General features: G+C 39.1%; 3 protein-coding genes across 3 annotated transcripts; 2 read left to right on the top strand and 1 right to left on the bottom strand.

The window, feature by feature from the left end:
• Positions 1–3,857: 3,857 nt before the first annotated feature.
• On the top strand, positions 3,858–6,161 carry LOC139104239 (uncharacterized). Its single transcript, XM_070659603.1, has 3 exons — positions 3,858–5,145; positions 5,224–5,403; positions 5,485–6,161. Exons 1-3 carry the CDS (start codon positions 4,827–4,829, stop codon positions 5,493–5,495), a joined length of 510 nt encoding a protein of 169 aa, XP_070515704.1. The 5' UTR covers positions 3,858–4,826; the 3' UTR covers positions 5,496–6,161.
• Positions 6,137–6,734, bottom strand: LOC139104335 (zinc finger CCCH domain-containing protein 10-like). The gene is made up of 2 exons (XM_070659760.1): positions 6,713–6,734; positions 6,137–6,621 (listed from the first exon to the last, which is right to left on the bottom strand). Exons 1-2 carry the CDS (start codon positions 6,732–6,734, stop codon positions 6,137–6,139), a joined length of 507 nt encoding a protein of 168 aa, XP_070515861.1.
• A 2,059-nt stretch (positions 6,735–8,793) lies between these two features.
• LOC139103972 (intraflagellar transport protein 140 homolog) lies at positions 8,794–11,531 on the top strand. Its single transcript, XM_070659170.1, has 5 exons — positions 8,794–9,064; positions 9,178–9,464; positions 9,580–9,856; positions 9,960–10,864; positions 11,162–11,531. Exons 1-5 carry the CDS (start codon positions 8,810–8,812, stop codon positions 11,514–11,516), a joined length of 2,079 nt encoding a protein of 692 aa, XP_070515271.1. The 5' UTR covers positions 8,794–8,809; the 3' UTR covers positions 11,517–11,531.
• Positions 11,532–15,409: the final 3,878 nt, after the last annotated feature.

The raw sequence follows: 15,409 nt of genomic DNA, 5'->3' as shown, positions 1-15,409 counted from the left end.
CCCGTAATCTGTCTCGGTCACCATGTCACCGGTCAGCGAACTGAAGAATGAGTCGCGCGACGGTAGGCTTGACTCATTCAATTTTTCAACGCTGTTGACGTACTCGTACGGAAATACACCTTTTCGCATCAAAAGATTGAAATTTTCTTCTGAAAGTGTCGCAAATTCAGCGCGCAAGATTCGCAATTTGTCTTTGGCGAGTAGAGACGATAATTTGTCGAGGCTAGCGTTCAAAAATTTGTACGAGTCTATAAAGCGCAACTTTATCGCAGTTCGCGAGTCCTGTCCCTCAGCCGTATCGTTAACGTGTTTCGTAAAGGAGATATATTTCTCCTTCGTTATCGGCAATAGATTAATTTTACCCTCGTACGCTGTGGCGATCTCCTTTATAACAAAGTGTGCATCGTAACCCGACAGATTGTGAAATACGACGGGGATGTAACGCGTGTCGCGGTATTGCAGGTTACATTTTGAGTGCGCGGGACCTCTATACCGACCGGTCAAATGACAATGATCGCGCACACGCTTCTCGTCCGCCGCAAACGGATTTTCGCATACGTGGCACAGCGTCGCGTTCTCGTGCACCTCGAGCTGCGCATTCGACAACGTCTTCATCAGGACAACGTTTGAGATTACGGTTTTTACGCGATGAGCTAATTTCACTAGCCGCTCGACGAACCACTGGACGCAATCAGGTTCGCGACGATATTCGTATCTCGAGAGCGACTCGTCGTACGAGCATCGGACGTAGTATCCCACGCTGAATACTTCGTGATGTTGATAATTAAACGTCGTTTGTTCGGGCGATGATGGTGGATCGATATTTCGCAGCACGCACTCCAGATCGGCGTAAACGACGAACGGCACGCGCTCCTTGTGATCGTGGTTGGAAAAGCTGAGCCATTTTTTGTCCTCGCTGGGTAGTCGTATAGCGCAGTCGTTTAATATTCCGCAATCCATGACGTGAGCCTCGAGCTTCTCGCTCGAACTAAAGTAATGAAGACACCTAAAAATAAAATATTTTTTACAAAATAATAATTTTAAAATAATATTTTAAAAATCAATTATATATTTAAAACCATACGTACCGATCACAAATGTGTTTCCGATGCTCGCGTCCGCTTAGTTGCGAACTGACGAGGCGTGATAGATTACTGATACACGCAAAGTGTCCCACTTTCTGGTTATCGTTGTCATCGTTGTTATCGCGTTGCACGTACAATAAATTTACGTGTCTCTTTTTCTTCTCATTGCTGAGGCGTATAGGTAGAACGTTTATTTCTTTTCCACGTGTCTTTGTGACGTACACGTTGATCGAGATATCATTCAATCGTTCGAGTTTCGCAACGTCTTTAAGAGTCGCGGGAAACTCCACACCCTCGACGTTCAGCACCGTTGCGTAATGCGGGTACGACGATTCCCGATCCACGTGCTGCTTTACGGGATACAGAGCTGCCACCACCGACCACGCGAGACACTTGTCATCCATCGATTTTACGCATATCACTGCTTTTTTAGCGACTATTTTCCGCGACAATGTAACGTGACATCCCGCACGCATCGGATTGTACTTGTTTACGTTGATCAACAAGTTCAAAATTCGCGACAACGCCCATCCGCTGTCGCGCTCCTGAAACTCCTCGAGAGAAGCCAGCGTGGGTTCGATAACATGTAATCGGTACCACTCGCGTACATCAGTATCTTGAAAGATCTCACAGTTTTTCGTGGTTATACTTTTGTTGGCGCGTTTGTCCCCGGCCGTGAATTCACCGTTGAACGCGGTGTTCACTTTCACGCAATTAGTTTTACGCACGATGTTCTGTACGCGCTCGCACACCGCGTTACCGGCGTCCTCCAGGAATCGCAGCGGCTCGATGTAGTTTGTGTTTATTACCACACCCGTTGCGATACGACTTTTGAACGCGGTCTCGATCTCGCGCCACTCGAGTTCACCAGCTGCGTTGTCACCATCACCGTCGGCAGCACTGGTGCTCGCATACTCGCCACCCTGGTGCACGTAACGTCCGTACAAATGTTTCCTGACACCCAAAAGTCGCGCGATACTCGCCACCGTGGATTGCGCGCATCCGACGGATACGCGCGTTCGCTTGGCGCGACTGCGTTCCTCGAGTCGATTCACTAGGTCGTCACATCTCTCAAGCCACACGAAAAATTCTCCCAAGGTGGTCACGGCGTCAGCCTGCACCAGGAGTTCACGCTCTTCCTCGAGAAAACTTTGATCCATTTTTTAATGATTCTCACACCGATGCTTGCACGTTAATGTTTTTTAAAAAACGACATTAGCAATAAATACAACAAAACAACGACATTAGCAATAAATACAACAAAACAACGACATTGGCAATAAATACAACAAAACAACGACATTGGCAATAAATACAACAAAACAACGACATTGGCAATAAATACAACAAAACAACGACATTAGCAATAAATACAACAAAACAACGACATTGGCAATAAATACAACATTAGCGATAAATACAACAAAACAACAACATTAGCGATAAAAACGACATTAGCAACGTGAGTATGGAAATCGAAGTACATTGTTCACGCATTCGTGCATACCGGGCACATATCGCACGAAATTACAACGAATGTTGCGGTTCTACAGTTCAAACACCACGTACCGCTCAGACTATCGTACGATCCTACGACGTGTTTACGAATCTTGAAGACGGAATCGTTGAAATCGTTTCGCATCAATACCAAACAAGAAGCGCACACGTTGTATCCTCGCCCGTCACAATAATAAAAATATATGGCACAAAATTTCGTACGCAGATTAATCGCGTTTAAATTCCGTAAATTGATCGTTTTGCGCGTAGTACTTTCAACCGTTTCATCGTTGTCATCGTCGGTTTCGCAAGCACTATCCTCCGACAGGGGATGAACCTCTTCGATTTCCTCACCGATTTCTATTTCTATTTCTTCACCGATTTCTTCACCGATTTCTATTCTCACGTCAACGTTCATTATCGTCGATCGCTCGTTCACTAATGAGATTCGCGCGTGGTTACAAGAGAGGCCTAAGGAATGCTTTATATTCTACCCCTACTCCTGATTAATCATGTGACACATTTTTTACCCTCTCTCAAATTATAATGAGTCATTTCATAAGTTTCACTTTGCAGTATTTTAAAATTGCTATCTTATCTCTGCCCGACAAAAGAAATGTACACCCGCTAAATAGCAACTACCCCGTTTGCAGAGTCTTTGAGTTTAGCCGCATAGTTTTTGTTATCTGAGCAGTCTATTTTTCAAAGATGTGGGGGAACGAAAATCGTTACCTTATCTCTTTCCGAGAAAAGAAATGCACACCTGCTAAATAACAACTACCTCCGTTTGCAGCCTTTGAATTTAGCCGCATAGTCTTTTGTTCTCTTAGCAGTCTATTTTTCAATGATGTGGGGGAATTAAAATCTTTACCTTATCTCTTTCCGAGAAAAGAAATGCATACCTGCTAAATAGCAATTACCTCCGTTTGCAGTCTTTGAATTTAGCCGCATAGTCTTTTGTTCTCTTAGCAGTCTATTTTTCATTGATGCGGGGTAACGTGAGTGGCAACGTGAATGGCAACGCGAGTGAGAACGATAATTTTTTTATCAGTATAAAACAATTTGGATCGAGATGAGTTCTTCAACCGTCGAGCGATCAGTTCCTTGCAACCAGGCATCGGTAACTGATCGTCGCCAATTAACAAGTTACAAAAAAAATGTAAGTATTTTTTCTGATATTATTTTTAATATCTTTTCTGATATTATTTTTAATATCTTTTTTAAAATTTCCGATTAATATAAAATATTTTTTCAGATGATTTCCAACATCAATATAAGACAACTTACCCGCTGGCCGCACGAAGTACGCGTGATACGCGTACAATCACCCACGCTATTTTGGGTAAAGTTAACAAACGGAGAGAAGGCTCATTTGGAGATGCTTGAACAATTGACTGCATTTATGAGGATTGCAGCAGCCAACCTCATGCTGTTACCACATGAAGTTACAGTGGGAACCCTTGTTGCTATCCGAGAAGGTTTAAAGTGGCAAAGAGGAATCATCGATGATGTTAGTGCTACGTCGATTACGGTACATCTTCGCGACTGGGCTCGCAAAACCTGTAGACTACCTTATGAGTGTTTCCGACTGGACGAACGATTCTGTGAATTAAAGTGGCAAGCGATACCGTGTGTTCTAGACGGAATCTTGCCTCGGCGAGCCCAGATATGGACGGAGCAAGAGATCACACTCGCTAAAATAATCATGGAAAAAGCGCGGGGGTGGATTACCATCAATGATATTCTCTCTGGCGATGCGGCTCTTGTTTCGTTAATTAGAGTCGGGCAAACAGAAAATGTGGACCCGGTAGATATGTCAACTTTATTCATACACCTGGGTATTGCAAGAAATTTCATCATGTGGATCGATACGCCGGCTGAATGAATTACACCGAAAGGGCCTTAAGTCCGTTCGTATATCCGCTTCTTTAAGCATCATTCATTGTGCATTTACGAACACACATATGGAAGCGGATAGAAACGCAGCACGTGATTTTCAGTCGGTCGCTCGTCAGTCGGTCGCTCGCCAGTCGAGGAGTACACATCTTAAAATTGCTAGTATTGTTTTTATTGCTTCTGTTGTTTTTATTATTGCTTGTGTTGTTTTTTATTATTGCTGTTGTCGTTTTTATTATTGCTGTTGTCGTTTTTTGCTTGTATTGTTTTTTGGCTTTTGTTGTTTTTTTGGCAAGACCTGTTTTAAATTAAAACAAAAAAATTTTTTTGCAACATCCTACTTTAAAAATGAGTTGCAGAGATTATTTGATGAAGATCTGCGCCAGGAGTGACTGCAAGATGTTCCACGAGGTCCGGCGGTGTACAAAGTCGGTGTGCCTGTCAGGAACGACGTGCAAATTCGTCCACCTCAACCAGGATGAGGTGGATGAAATTAATCATCATCATGTGCGGCCGATGACGGAAACGGCGTTTTGCGAACTAAAACGCCTAGCGTACCTGTTACGCGAAACGTACCCGCCGGATCAGAGGCCTCACACGTGCACAAAGAATTTACTCGGAGAGTGCATGTGGGAGTGCCTCTCTTGCGAGAATGGAACATTTCCCAGTAAGTTTTTTTTTATTTAATTTTTTTTTTTTTTTTTAATTTTTTAATTTTTTAATTTATATTTTTTAAAATTTACAGAGGATAACACGCCGAGATGCAACTTCTGTCAGGTGCAGCATTTCAAAGGGATCCAGGCCCTAATTTGCGGTCACTCCTTTTGCACACCGTGCATGAAAGTGATACCATTTGCCATGCAGGGCCAAGTGCCCAAACATCTCTGCACGGTGTGCAAACAGTGGAAGGTGCAGATCAATCTATGTAAGTATATTTGAAATAAATTTTAATTATTTAAATACATTTTATTTTATACCCTGTTAATAATTTCTTTTTTTGTTTCAGACACTGACTAAGGACTCCAAAATTAATTTATAAGTTTAGGTTAAGTTAAGTTTAAGTTTTATTTTTATTATTTTCATTTTTCTTTTTTATATATTTATTTTTATATTTTATATTATATTCATTTTTGTATATTTTTTCATTTTTTCATTTTTATTTTTCTTAATACACCTTTAGTTTATAAGTTTAGGTTAAGTTTTATTTAATATTTTATTTTTATTATTTTTGTATTTGTATTCTTTTTTATATATTCATTTTTATATTTTATATTATATTCATTTTTTGTATATTTTTAAGTAATTGAACAAGTTTATTAGTTGTAAGTTTTTTAATAATTAAAAATACATAAGAAATAAAATATGTTTTAATATAATATTTTCTATCTTATTTAATACCAAAAAAATTATCATACAAACATAAAAAATTCAATTAAATTAAAAATTACATTAAAAATAATACAAGTATAAAAAAAAAACATAATCATAAAAAACATAAAATTACATTAAAAATTACATTAAAAATTACATTAAAAATTACATTAAAAATACCTTTAAAATTACATTACATACATTCAACGCAAAAACGACAGAAGCAAAACAACATAAGTAAAACAACATAAGCAAAAAAATACAATATACGCAAAAAACAACATAAGCTAATGCAACTGCTCATAGCTGGCGACGGATCGGCATACCGGGCACACAACCGTAAGCATAGTGTACGGACGCGGGGGGCCTTGGCACTTTAGGGCACACGTGTAGCAATACACGTGCCCGCAACTGGACGCCCCGAACGTGTCTAACACAATTTCGCCGCAGCACACTATGCACTCAAGTTTTTCGTCGTGCCCGATATGCCGACGTTGGCAGTCCGTCCTGTTGCACCTGCCGGCCTTGTAGTCCCCGCAGATGATGGAATTCTGCAGGGTGCGTCCAACTTCGTAGCGTAATTTCGCTGACGTCAATCCGGTGGCCTCGTAACGAGCCTGCTCCACACTCGTTACATGCAAGAATCTGCATTGCGCGTTTGTGCACTTCTTATTTTGGTAATTGAAACAATACCTGTAAGGGTGCACAAACGCACAATAACTATTCGAGCAGGCTCCTCGCTGGAAGTCGCGGCAGAGCTGTTGTTTTTGAGCTAAAAACATAAAAATACATATTATATATTATTTTATAACAGATTAAATTATTTTTCTAAATTGTATTATAAATTCTATTATAATACATACCTGGTTCCCCAAAATATGCCATTTTTACTAAAAGTTTTTTTCACTTTTCTCGACTGTCTTTTGAAAAAGAGCTCCTGCACGTACAGATGCGAGACTGAGAGTGAGGCATGGTCACATCGTCGTCGTCGTCGTCGTCGTCGTCGTCGTCGTTCTCATCAATAAACAAAGAAAATAGACGCCGGGCCAACGAAAACGAAACGTGATACAAAAGATTCCAGACGCCAAAGATTTTTGTCGCATAGGCGTGTAGAAAGAATCGTCCATATCTAACGAAGGCATCTTGAAACGATTACTAGAAAAGCATGAACGACACTTGACCAAGAGAAAAACGCAAAAGATTTTTACAACGTTTGAAGCCCATACAAACGCAAAAGATTTTTTGACCACACGGGTATATAGAAAAGAATCTAGCGATAGCATGTTACGCATCTGCAAACGATAACTAAAGAATGCGAGTGAGAGCGTGAAAGGGTGTGAGCGAGAGCGCGAATGGCACTTGAACGAGAAAATACAATTTTATATTTTAACGATATTATCTTATACAATCGATATAATGCGAGCAACGATGACGACGACAACGACGACGATGATGATGATTGCAATGAAGACGTCGGTGACGTTGGCTTTACGCAAAATTGTCCTTCTGTAATATTAAAATTTTACAGCTACTATTCGTACGAATAAAAATATTTTTATTTTATTTATCTTTATACTTACCCATTTACGGATTACATGAATCGCACAGCTCTTCGATGATTGTCTTGGGCAAGGAATCAATACCACATGAGCGATTGATAAACACGACATGAGCGATTGATAAACACGACATTAGCGAACCTATTAAAATTTTTTCTTATCGTAAGAATAATAAGAAGAGGAAAATACACTCGAGCCGACAGTTGTGCATCCTCATAGTGTCAACTTTTGTTTAATATTATATTTCAAAGCGGCATACTACGCATGAAAACTACGAGTCGTAGTCGATGGTGACAAACGCGTGAACGAGAACGAGAGGGAACGATAGGCGGCGCGAACAAGTGCGAGCGAAAGGCAACGATGGGCGCGCGATCCTTTGCGATCCGCCGCCCGCCGCTCGCCGCCGACGCCTTGACTAAGACTCGCGTGAAAAATGGGTAATATATTTTAAACGCATATTCATAAAATAAATATATAATTTTGTAATCGGCACGTATCATTTTTAATCGCTTCTATTCCATCCTTCATTTTATTATAATTGTGAGTCCGCCCTCGTTCGTATGCAACATACGTATCTGAGTGAGAGAGAAACCAGATAATAAGGAGGAGCGATTAGCCGGGGGTGTACGTGCAGCGTCACCCGCATTCGAATAGTATGAGCGTGTACTAAATTGTTTATAAACAATAGGCGGCGCGAACGGGTGCGAGCGAGTCGTAGTCGATGGTGACGAACGCGTGAACGAGAGCGAGCGAGAGGGAACGATAGGCGGCGCGAACGGGTGCGAGCGAGTCGTAGTCGATGGTGACGAACGCGTGAACGAGAGCGAGCGAGAGGGAACGATAGGCGGCGCGAACGGGTGCGAGCGAGTCGTAGTCGATGGTGACGAACGCGTGAACGAGAGCGAGCGAGAGGGAACGATAGGCGGCGCGAACGGGTGCGAGCGAGACGGAACGATGGGCGCGCGATCCTTTGCGATCCGCCGCCGCCCCGCCGCTCGCCGCCGCCGACGCCATGACTAAGACTCGCGTGATCACCCCCAACACCCACCCCCACCCCTTTACCCCTGTAAAATAAGACACCCCCCTTTCCCCTTTTGAAAAAATTCCAACCCTTTGAAATTCGCGATGCCGCAGGAAAATACCGCGGCGCGATAACGCACTTATTTATTTTTAAAAATATCAAATTACGTAATTAAAATATCATATTACGTAATTAAAATATCAAATTTCATAACTTTTATGTTATTGTTATATTTATAAACAATCGATTCCGAGAATCGCAGACAAAGGAGCGATTCCTGGAAAAACACCCCTCCCCGCGTGACGTCATTACCCCTCGCCCTAGGTCACACGGACACACTAACACGAATTGGTCCAGAACCGGCCTATACCCATCTACTAATGGACTTTAGTTTTCATATTAGCGTGGCGAATATGGAAGAAGCTTTTAAAGCTATTAAATCTATAAAGAATGAGGCTGTCTGGAAAAGTTTGGCTAAAATGTGTGTGAAAACGAAGCAGTTGAACATGGCTCTTCTTTGCCTCGGTCATATGAAACAGGCTAATGCCGCACGTGCTTTACGTGAAGCAATGCAAGATGATACATTAAATTTGGAAGCACAAGTAGGAATTTTAGCCGTCGAACTTGGTTTACATGTAAGTTTTTATTTAATGTGTAGTCACGAAAACAATCGGAGATTATTCACGATACTTGATATTAAAATTAGAGGAAAGATTAAGACCGTATAACGTTTTTTATTAAATTGCAGACCGATGCTGAACGTCTATTCCGGGAAGCAAAACGTCTCGATTTACTTGGACGGCTGTACGAGGCGCGAAATAAATTTAAGGAGGCGATTCAATTAGGTAATAATGAAAACAAAATCCGTGAAAAAACAAGCTATTACAATTACGCTCGTGCATTGGAGCAGCAAGGTAAAGTAGCGGAGGCTATTGATATGTATACGAAAGCCGATTGCCACCGGTTTGAAGTTCCCAGAATGCTTTTAATGAGACCTCGAGAGTTACTCACATATCTGAACAGTTCAGAAGAATCGTAAGTTACATCATTTAATAATACTAATCAAATATGTCGATCAAAAAATCGTTATAATACAAAGTGTTTCTTTTACTGTAAAATATTTTATATAATACGATTGATGTTGTCATAGGGAAATTAAAAATTGGCACGCTCAATATACTGAGTCAACCGGTGATATGGAGACTGCTCTACATCTTTACGAGCAAGCGAAGGATACTCTGTCAATGACGAGACTGCTCTGCTACTTCGGAAGAGACGATGAAGTATGTGAATTAGTAACTAGAACAAATCACGCCGCAGCAGCATATCATCTAGCTGCACATTACGAATCGAAAAATAACGTGATGCAAGCAATTCATTTTTATACGGTCGCCAAAGCTTATACCAATGCGATACGTCTATGTAAGGTAAGACGTTTAATTTTTTTTAAAAACTGATTCTTTATATCTTGTTTAATTATCCCATTTCGATTTACTTGACAAGAGTTTTTACGATATTTGTTATTCGCAGGAACATTTTATGCGGGAAGAATTGTGGCCATTAGCTATACTGGCGTCACGGCACTCACAGATAGACGTTGCTAAATTTTACGAAGACAATAATCAACCGGATCGCGCAGTACTGCTGTATCATAAAGCCGGTCTCTTACACAAAGCCTTGGACGTCGCATTCAGAACACAGCAATACAGTGCGTTGCAATTGATTATTACAGATGTAAATGCAGATTCTGATCCGGCACTGATTCGTAAGTGTGCCGATTATTTTATGCAAAATGACCAGATCGACAAAGCAGTGGATTTACTTGCAACTGGCAGAGATTATATGGCGGCCTTAAATCTAATCCAGCAACATAACGTTGTGTTGAATGAAGAACTCGCGGACAAACTGACGATTGAAAAAGTGAGCAACGATAACACGGATCGCGAGCGTATGAGAATTTCTACACTTGAAAAAATCGTGGAGATCGCCTTTGATCAGGGGAACTATCATCTTGCGACTAAGAAATTTACGCAGGCCGGTAACAAACTACGTGCTATGAAAGCGTTGCTTAAGTCTGGAGACACCGAAAAGATCTGTTTCTTCGCGCAGGTCTCAAGAAATCGCGAAATTTACATTATGGCAGGCAATTACTTACAATCTTTGGATTGGCAAAACCAACCAGAAATTTTACAGAACATAATTAATTTCTACTCCAAGGGTAAAGCTATGGATCTGTTGGCAAATTTTTATGTGGCATGCGCGCAAGTGGAAATCGACGAGTTTCAGAATTACGAAAAAGCATTAGACGCTCTGAATCAAGCGAGCAGATGTTTGTCTAAAGTAATGACACCGCGAGATCCAGATATTCACAGTCGGGCAGTGGAGTTAGTGAACAATAGAATGTCAGCAATCAAACGCTATTTAGATATTAAAAGGTAAATTTTAAAAATTAGTATTAAATTTGGGATAATAACAATGGCAATGTGAAAGTGTTTGCGAAGAATTAAATAAAATACTTAAATAGAATATATTTTTATTCAGTCGATATTTATAAATTTTAAACAAAGTAAAAAGTGAAACAGTTAATTTAATTATGAATGTCTTGTATCTTTAGCGTATCCTTCGTATTATATTAATTTTTATTTAACAGTTTATATAAATTTTGTTTTTACATTAATTGTATTTTAATTATATATAATCTATGCATCTCAAGTATTTTTTTCTTTCAACAGATTGTTCGATAGAAATGAAACGGAGACTGCAATGCAACAAGTTCGTCATTTACTCGATTCTCAAGGCTCCAATTTAGAACAATCGGTACGTCGTGGCGATCTATTCGCGACGATCACACAACATTACGCCAATATAGGCGATACTGAAAAAGCTTGTGCAACAATTGAAGAGTTGAAACGCTTAGTACCGGGAATTAATTTAACTTATTATTTTAATATAAATCTTTTAGAAGCATTAGGCTATAAAATGAAAGTTCAGCGACAAGATAGTTCTGATAAAGATGATGGAATCGAAGAACTTTTGGGAGAATATATTTTTATTCAGTCGATATACAGTGATAATTTACATTTATGATTTTAGTAAAAATACAAGTTTTGGTTATGGACCGTGGCGCCGGCGCCGTGGCCACGCCCACGACCACGTCCGCGACCGCGACCACGGCCCCGGCCCCTATTTCTTCCTCCTTTATGCCAACGTGGTGCTGTAAATAAAAATGAAATAAAATAAAATATTAAAATATTATTAAAAAATAAAATAAAATATTAATTATTAATATGATGTTAATTTTTGTTGTTACTTACGTTTCTTCACCATCTCTTCTAATTCTTTTATTTTTTTTAGTAATTCTTCTTTCGTTGGCTCGGCCGGTGCGGGCTCTTCGAGCACCGCGTGATGTCCGGTTTCGTCACGCCTTACGACAATTAATTTTGGCGGCTGCTGTTGTGCAGCCGTCTTCTTGGGACGAGAAGAGGGCTGCTGTTGGGCAGCCGTCTCCTTGTCGCAAGGAGACGGCTGACGCTCATTTTCGATTTCCATGATACTGAAAAATTAAAAAATATATATATATATGTGTGTGTGTGTGTGTGTGTGTGTATGTGTGTATGTATGTGTATTAATTATTAAGTTGTAATTTACTTACTTGTCGAATATGTCGTCGTTCATGTCCATGTTTCTTATGACCGCCATATTGCGTTATGTGGATTTGGAGGGAAGGATAAAAGCCGATCGCGATTTTAGTACGAGTTTTCAATAATTGCGTTAAAATGCGTTTGTAGTTTAGTAATTACGGTGAGTTTCGTAACGTATATTTACATAGTTTGTGACGGCTGTCACTACAATGAGAGTGAAGTATTGTTCGTGTTTTTTGTGAGTTGTGAGATAGATTTGGGTTTAAGATTGTTCGTCGTGCAAGGATTGTTCGTCGTGCAAGGATTGTTCGTCGTGCAAGGACTGTTCGTCGTGCATATAGTGATAACCAGGGTAAGATACGTTTTCGCTTTTTCCTGCAATCTTCGCTTATTTTTTCGCTATGACTGTTATCTCTTCTCGGTTGCTTTCTTGTACTTTTCTCGGTTCTGCTTGGTTGAATCAGCAAAAAAACGCGATTGTAGCATGTCGATTTTAAATTTACGCAATTAAAGATTCGTTTTTTGTTGTTGATTTATCTATTCTCTATCTTGTTAATTATTTTCTATCGCTTTCTTGTACTTTTCGCGCTTCTGATTGGTTGAATCGCTTTTGATTGGCTGAATTAACTAAAAAATGCGCTTGTAGCATTGCAATTAATGACTATTATCTATTTTCTATCACTTTCTTGTATTTTTCGCGTTTTTGATTGGCTGAATCGCTTCTAATTGGCTGAATTAACCAAAAAACGCGCTTGTAGCATTTCGGTTGTAAATTTACGCAATTAATGATTGTTATGTATTTTCTTTCGTTTCTTGTCGACTGTTATCTATTCTCTATTGCTTTCTTGTACTTTTTGCGCTTCTGATTGGCTGAATCGTTTCTGATTGGCTGAATTAATCAAAAAACGCGGTTGTAGCATTTCGGTTGTAAATTTACGCAATTAATGATTATTATCTATTCTTTATCAGTTTCTTGTATTTTTCGCGCTTCTGATTGGCTGAATAGCTTCTGATTGGCTGAATTAATTAACTAAGAAACGCGCTTGTAGCATTTCGGTTGTAATTAATTACTATTATCTATTTTTTATCATTTCTTGTATTTTTCGCGCTTCTGATTGGCTGAATCGCTTCTGTTTGGCTGAATTAACTAAAAAACGCGCTTGTAGCATTTTGGTTGTAAATTAATGACTATTATCTATTCTTTATCACTTTCTTGTATTTTTCGCGCTCCTGATTGGCTGATTAATGACTATTATCTATTTTCTATCACTTTCTTGTATTTTTTGCGTTTCTGATTGACTGAATTAATCAGAAAACGCGGTTGTAGCATTTTGGTTGTAAATTTACGCAATTAATGATTGTTATGTATTTTCTTTCGTTTCTTGTTGACTGTTATCTATTCTCTATCGCTTTCTTGTACTTTTCGCGCTTCTAATTGGCTGAATTGTTTCTGATTGGCTGAATTAACTAAAAAACGCGCTTGTAGCATTTCGGTTGTAAATTTACGCAATTAATGATTGTTATGTATTTTCTTTCGTTTCTTGTTGACTGTTATCTATTCTCTATCGCTTTTTTGTACTTTGCGCTTCTGATTGGCTGAATCGCTTTTGATTGGTTGAATTAATCAAAAAACGCGGTTGTAGCATTTTGGTTGTAAATTTACGCAATTAATGATCCGTACGCTCTGTTTTTTTCGCGCTATCTGTTCTCTTTTTTCTGCGCTTTTCTTTTTGTCCGTACCCTTCGTTCTCTTTGTACGCTCTGTTCTTTTCACATGTTTCGATCTTTCCTCTTTATTTATTCTTTCCATACGTTCCGTTCTCTCCACACGTCACGTTTTTTACGTTAGAATGTAATTTCCTTTTCTTTTTTTCAGGTCTATTTGAAGGTCAGGTCGATTTGGAGGATTTTTTTAAATAAAAGCGGTTGTGCGCTTATAATCGTAGGCTGCTGTGCGCTTACATACGTAGGCTGCTGTGCGCTTACATACGTAGGCTGCTGTGCGCTTACATACGTAGGCTGCTGTGCGCTTACATACGTAGGCTGCTGTGCGCTTACATACGTAGGCTGCTGTGCGCTTACATACGTAGGCTGCTGTGCGCTTACATACGTAGGCTGCTGTGCGCTTACATACGTAGGCTGCTGTGCGCCAAAAAATATAGACTGCATTTGCGTCAAAGAGTATAGGCCACATTTGCGCTAAAGAATATAGGCTGCAGTTGCGCCTAAGAATATAGGCTGCATTTGCGCCAAAGAATATAGGCTGCATTTGTATCCAAGAATATATACTTTATTTGCGCCAAAGAATATAGGCTACTTCTGTGCCAAAACATAGGGTATTTCCGTACCAAAGATTATACGTTGTATCTGCACCAAAGATCATAGTCTGCTTTTGTGCCAAAAAACACAGACCGTTGTGTGCCTGCACAAAACGATTGCTTTGTTGTTTATAAATACAAATTTGTAATATAAATAACATGTTTTCAAAACAAAAAAAAGTCATTTTACAACTTAAAGAAAAAGATGAAATTACTCGGGGAGATTGGTTAAGTGATGTCCATATGGATCATTTTAACAATCTGTTGGAAAACCATTCAGATTATAAACCTGTTTCAACGTGGCGGATACAATTACCACAAACAATAAATCCTGTCTCTCCGAACAAAAACATATACAAATATTATATAGTCAACAACATTGGGTATGTAGTTATTACAATACAAAACGTATATTTATTTATGATTCATTAAATTCAAACAATGTACATGAAGATCATTTAATAATGTTATCAAGGTTGTTTCCAACATATGATTTTCAAAAAAAGAATTCAATTATATTTCCTTCTGTTCAGAAACAACCAAATAGTGACGATTGCGGTGTTTTTGCCATAGCTTTCGCCGTGTCGTTATTATTCAATATAAAACCCGAGAAAGTAAAGTATGATTGGAGTAAAATGCGTTCGCATTTATTAAAAATTTTTGAAACTAATATGATAGAGCATTTTCCACAAGATTTGCAATGTGGCGTAACACAGAAAGTGTTACCATTAGCTGTAGTAAGAGCAAAAGAGTTAGACGCAACAAAGAAACGTATAAAACGACAATATGATAAGAAGCAATTACAAAAATTAAATAATATTAATAAAAATAAACAATGTCAGCAAGAAGACAATGTACATGATAATGACCAAGTGAATTATGCAAAAAATTTAAAGAAATGTGCTAAAAAACGCTGTCAAAATTATGAAGATAAAAAAAATAAAGGTGCTGAAAAGCGGCGTAAATATGAAGAAGATTCGGTTAATAATATTGTTAAACAGAGAAAACCATGTGAACATAA

This window comes from Cardiocondyla obscurior, linkage group LG07 (genome assembly GCF_019399895.1).
Source record: "Cardiocondyla obscurior isolate alpha-2009 linkage group LG07, Cobs3.1, whole genome shotgun sequence".
NCBI lineage: Eukaryota > Metazoa > Arthropoda > Insecta > Hymenoptera > Formicidae > Cardiocondyla > Cardiocondyla obscurior.
The sequence above is the reverse complement of the archived record's forward strand: the minus strand, read 5'-3'. Positions and strand labels throughout refer to the sequence as shown.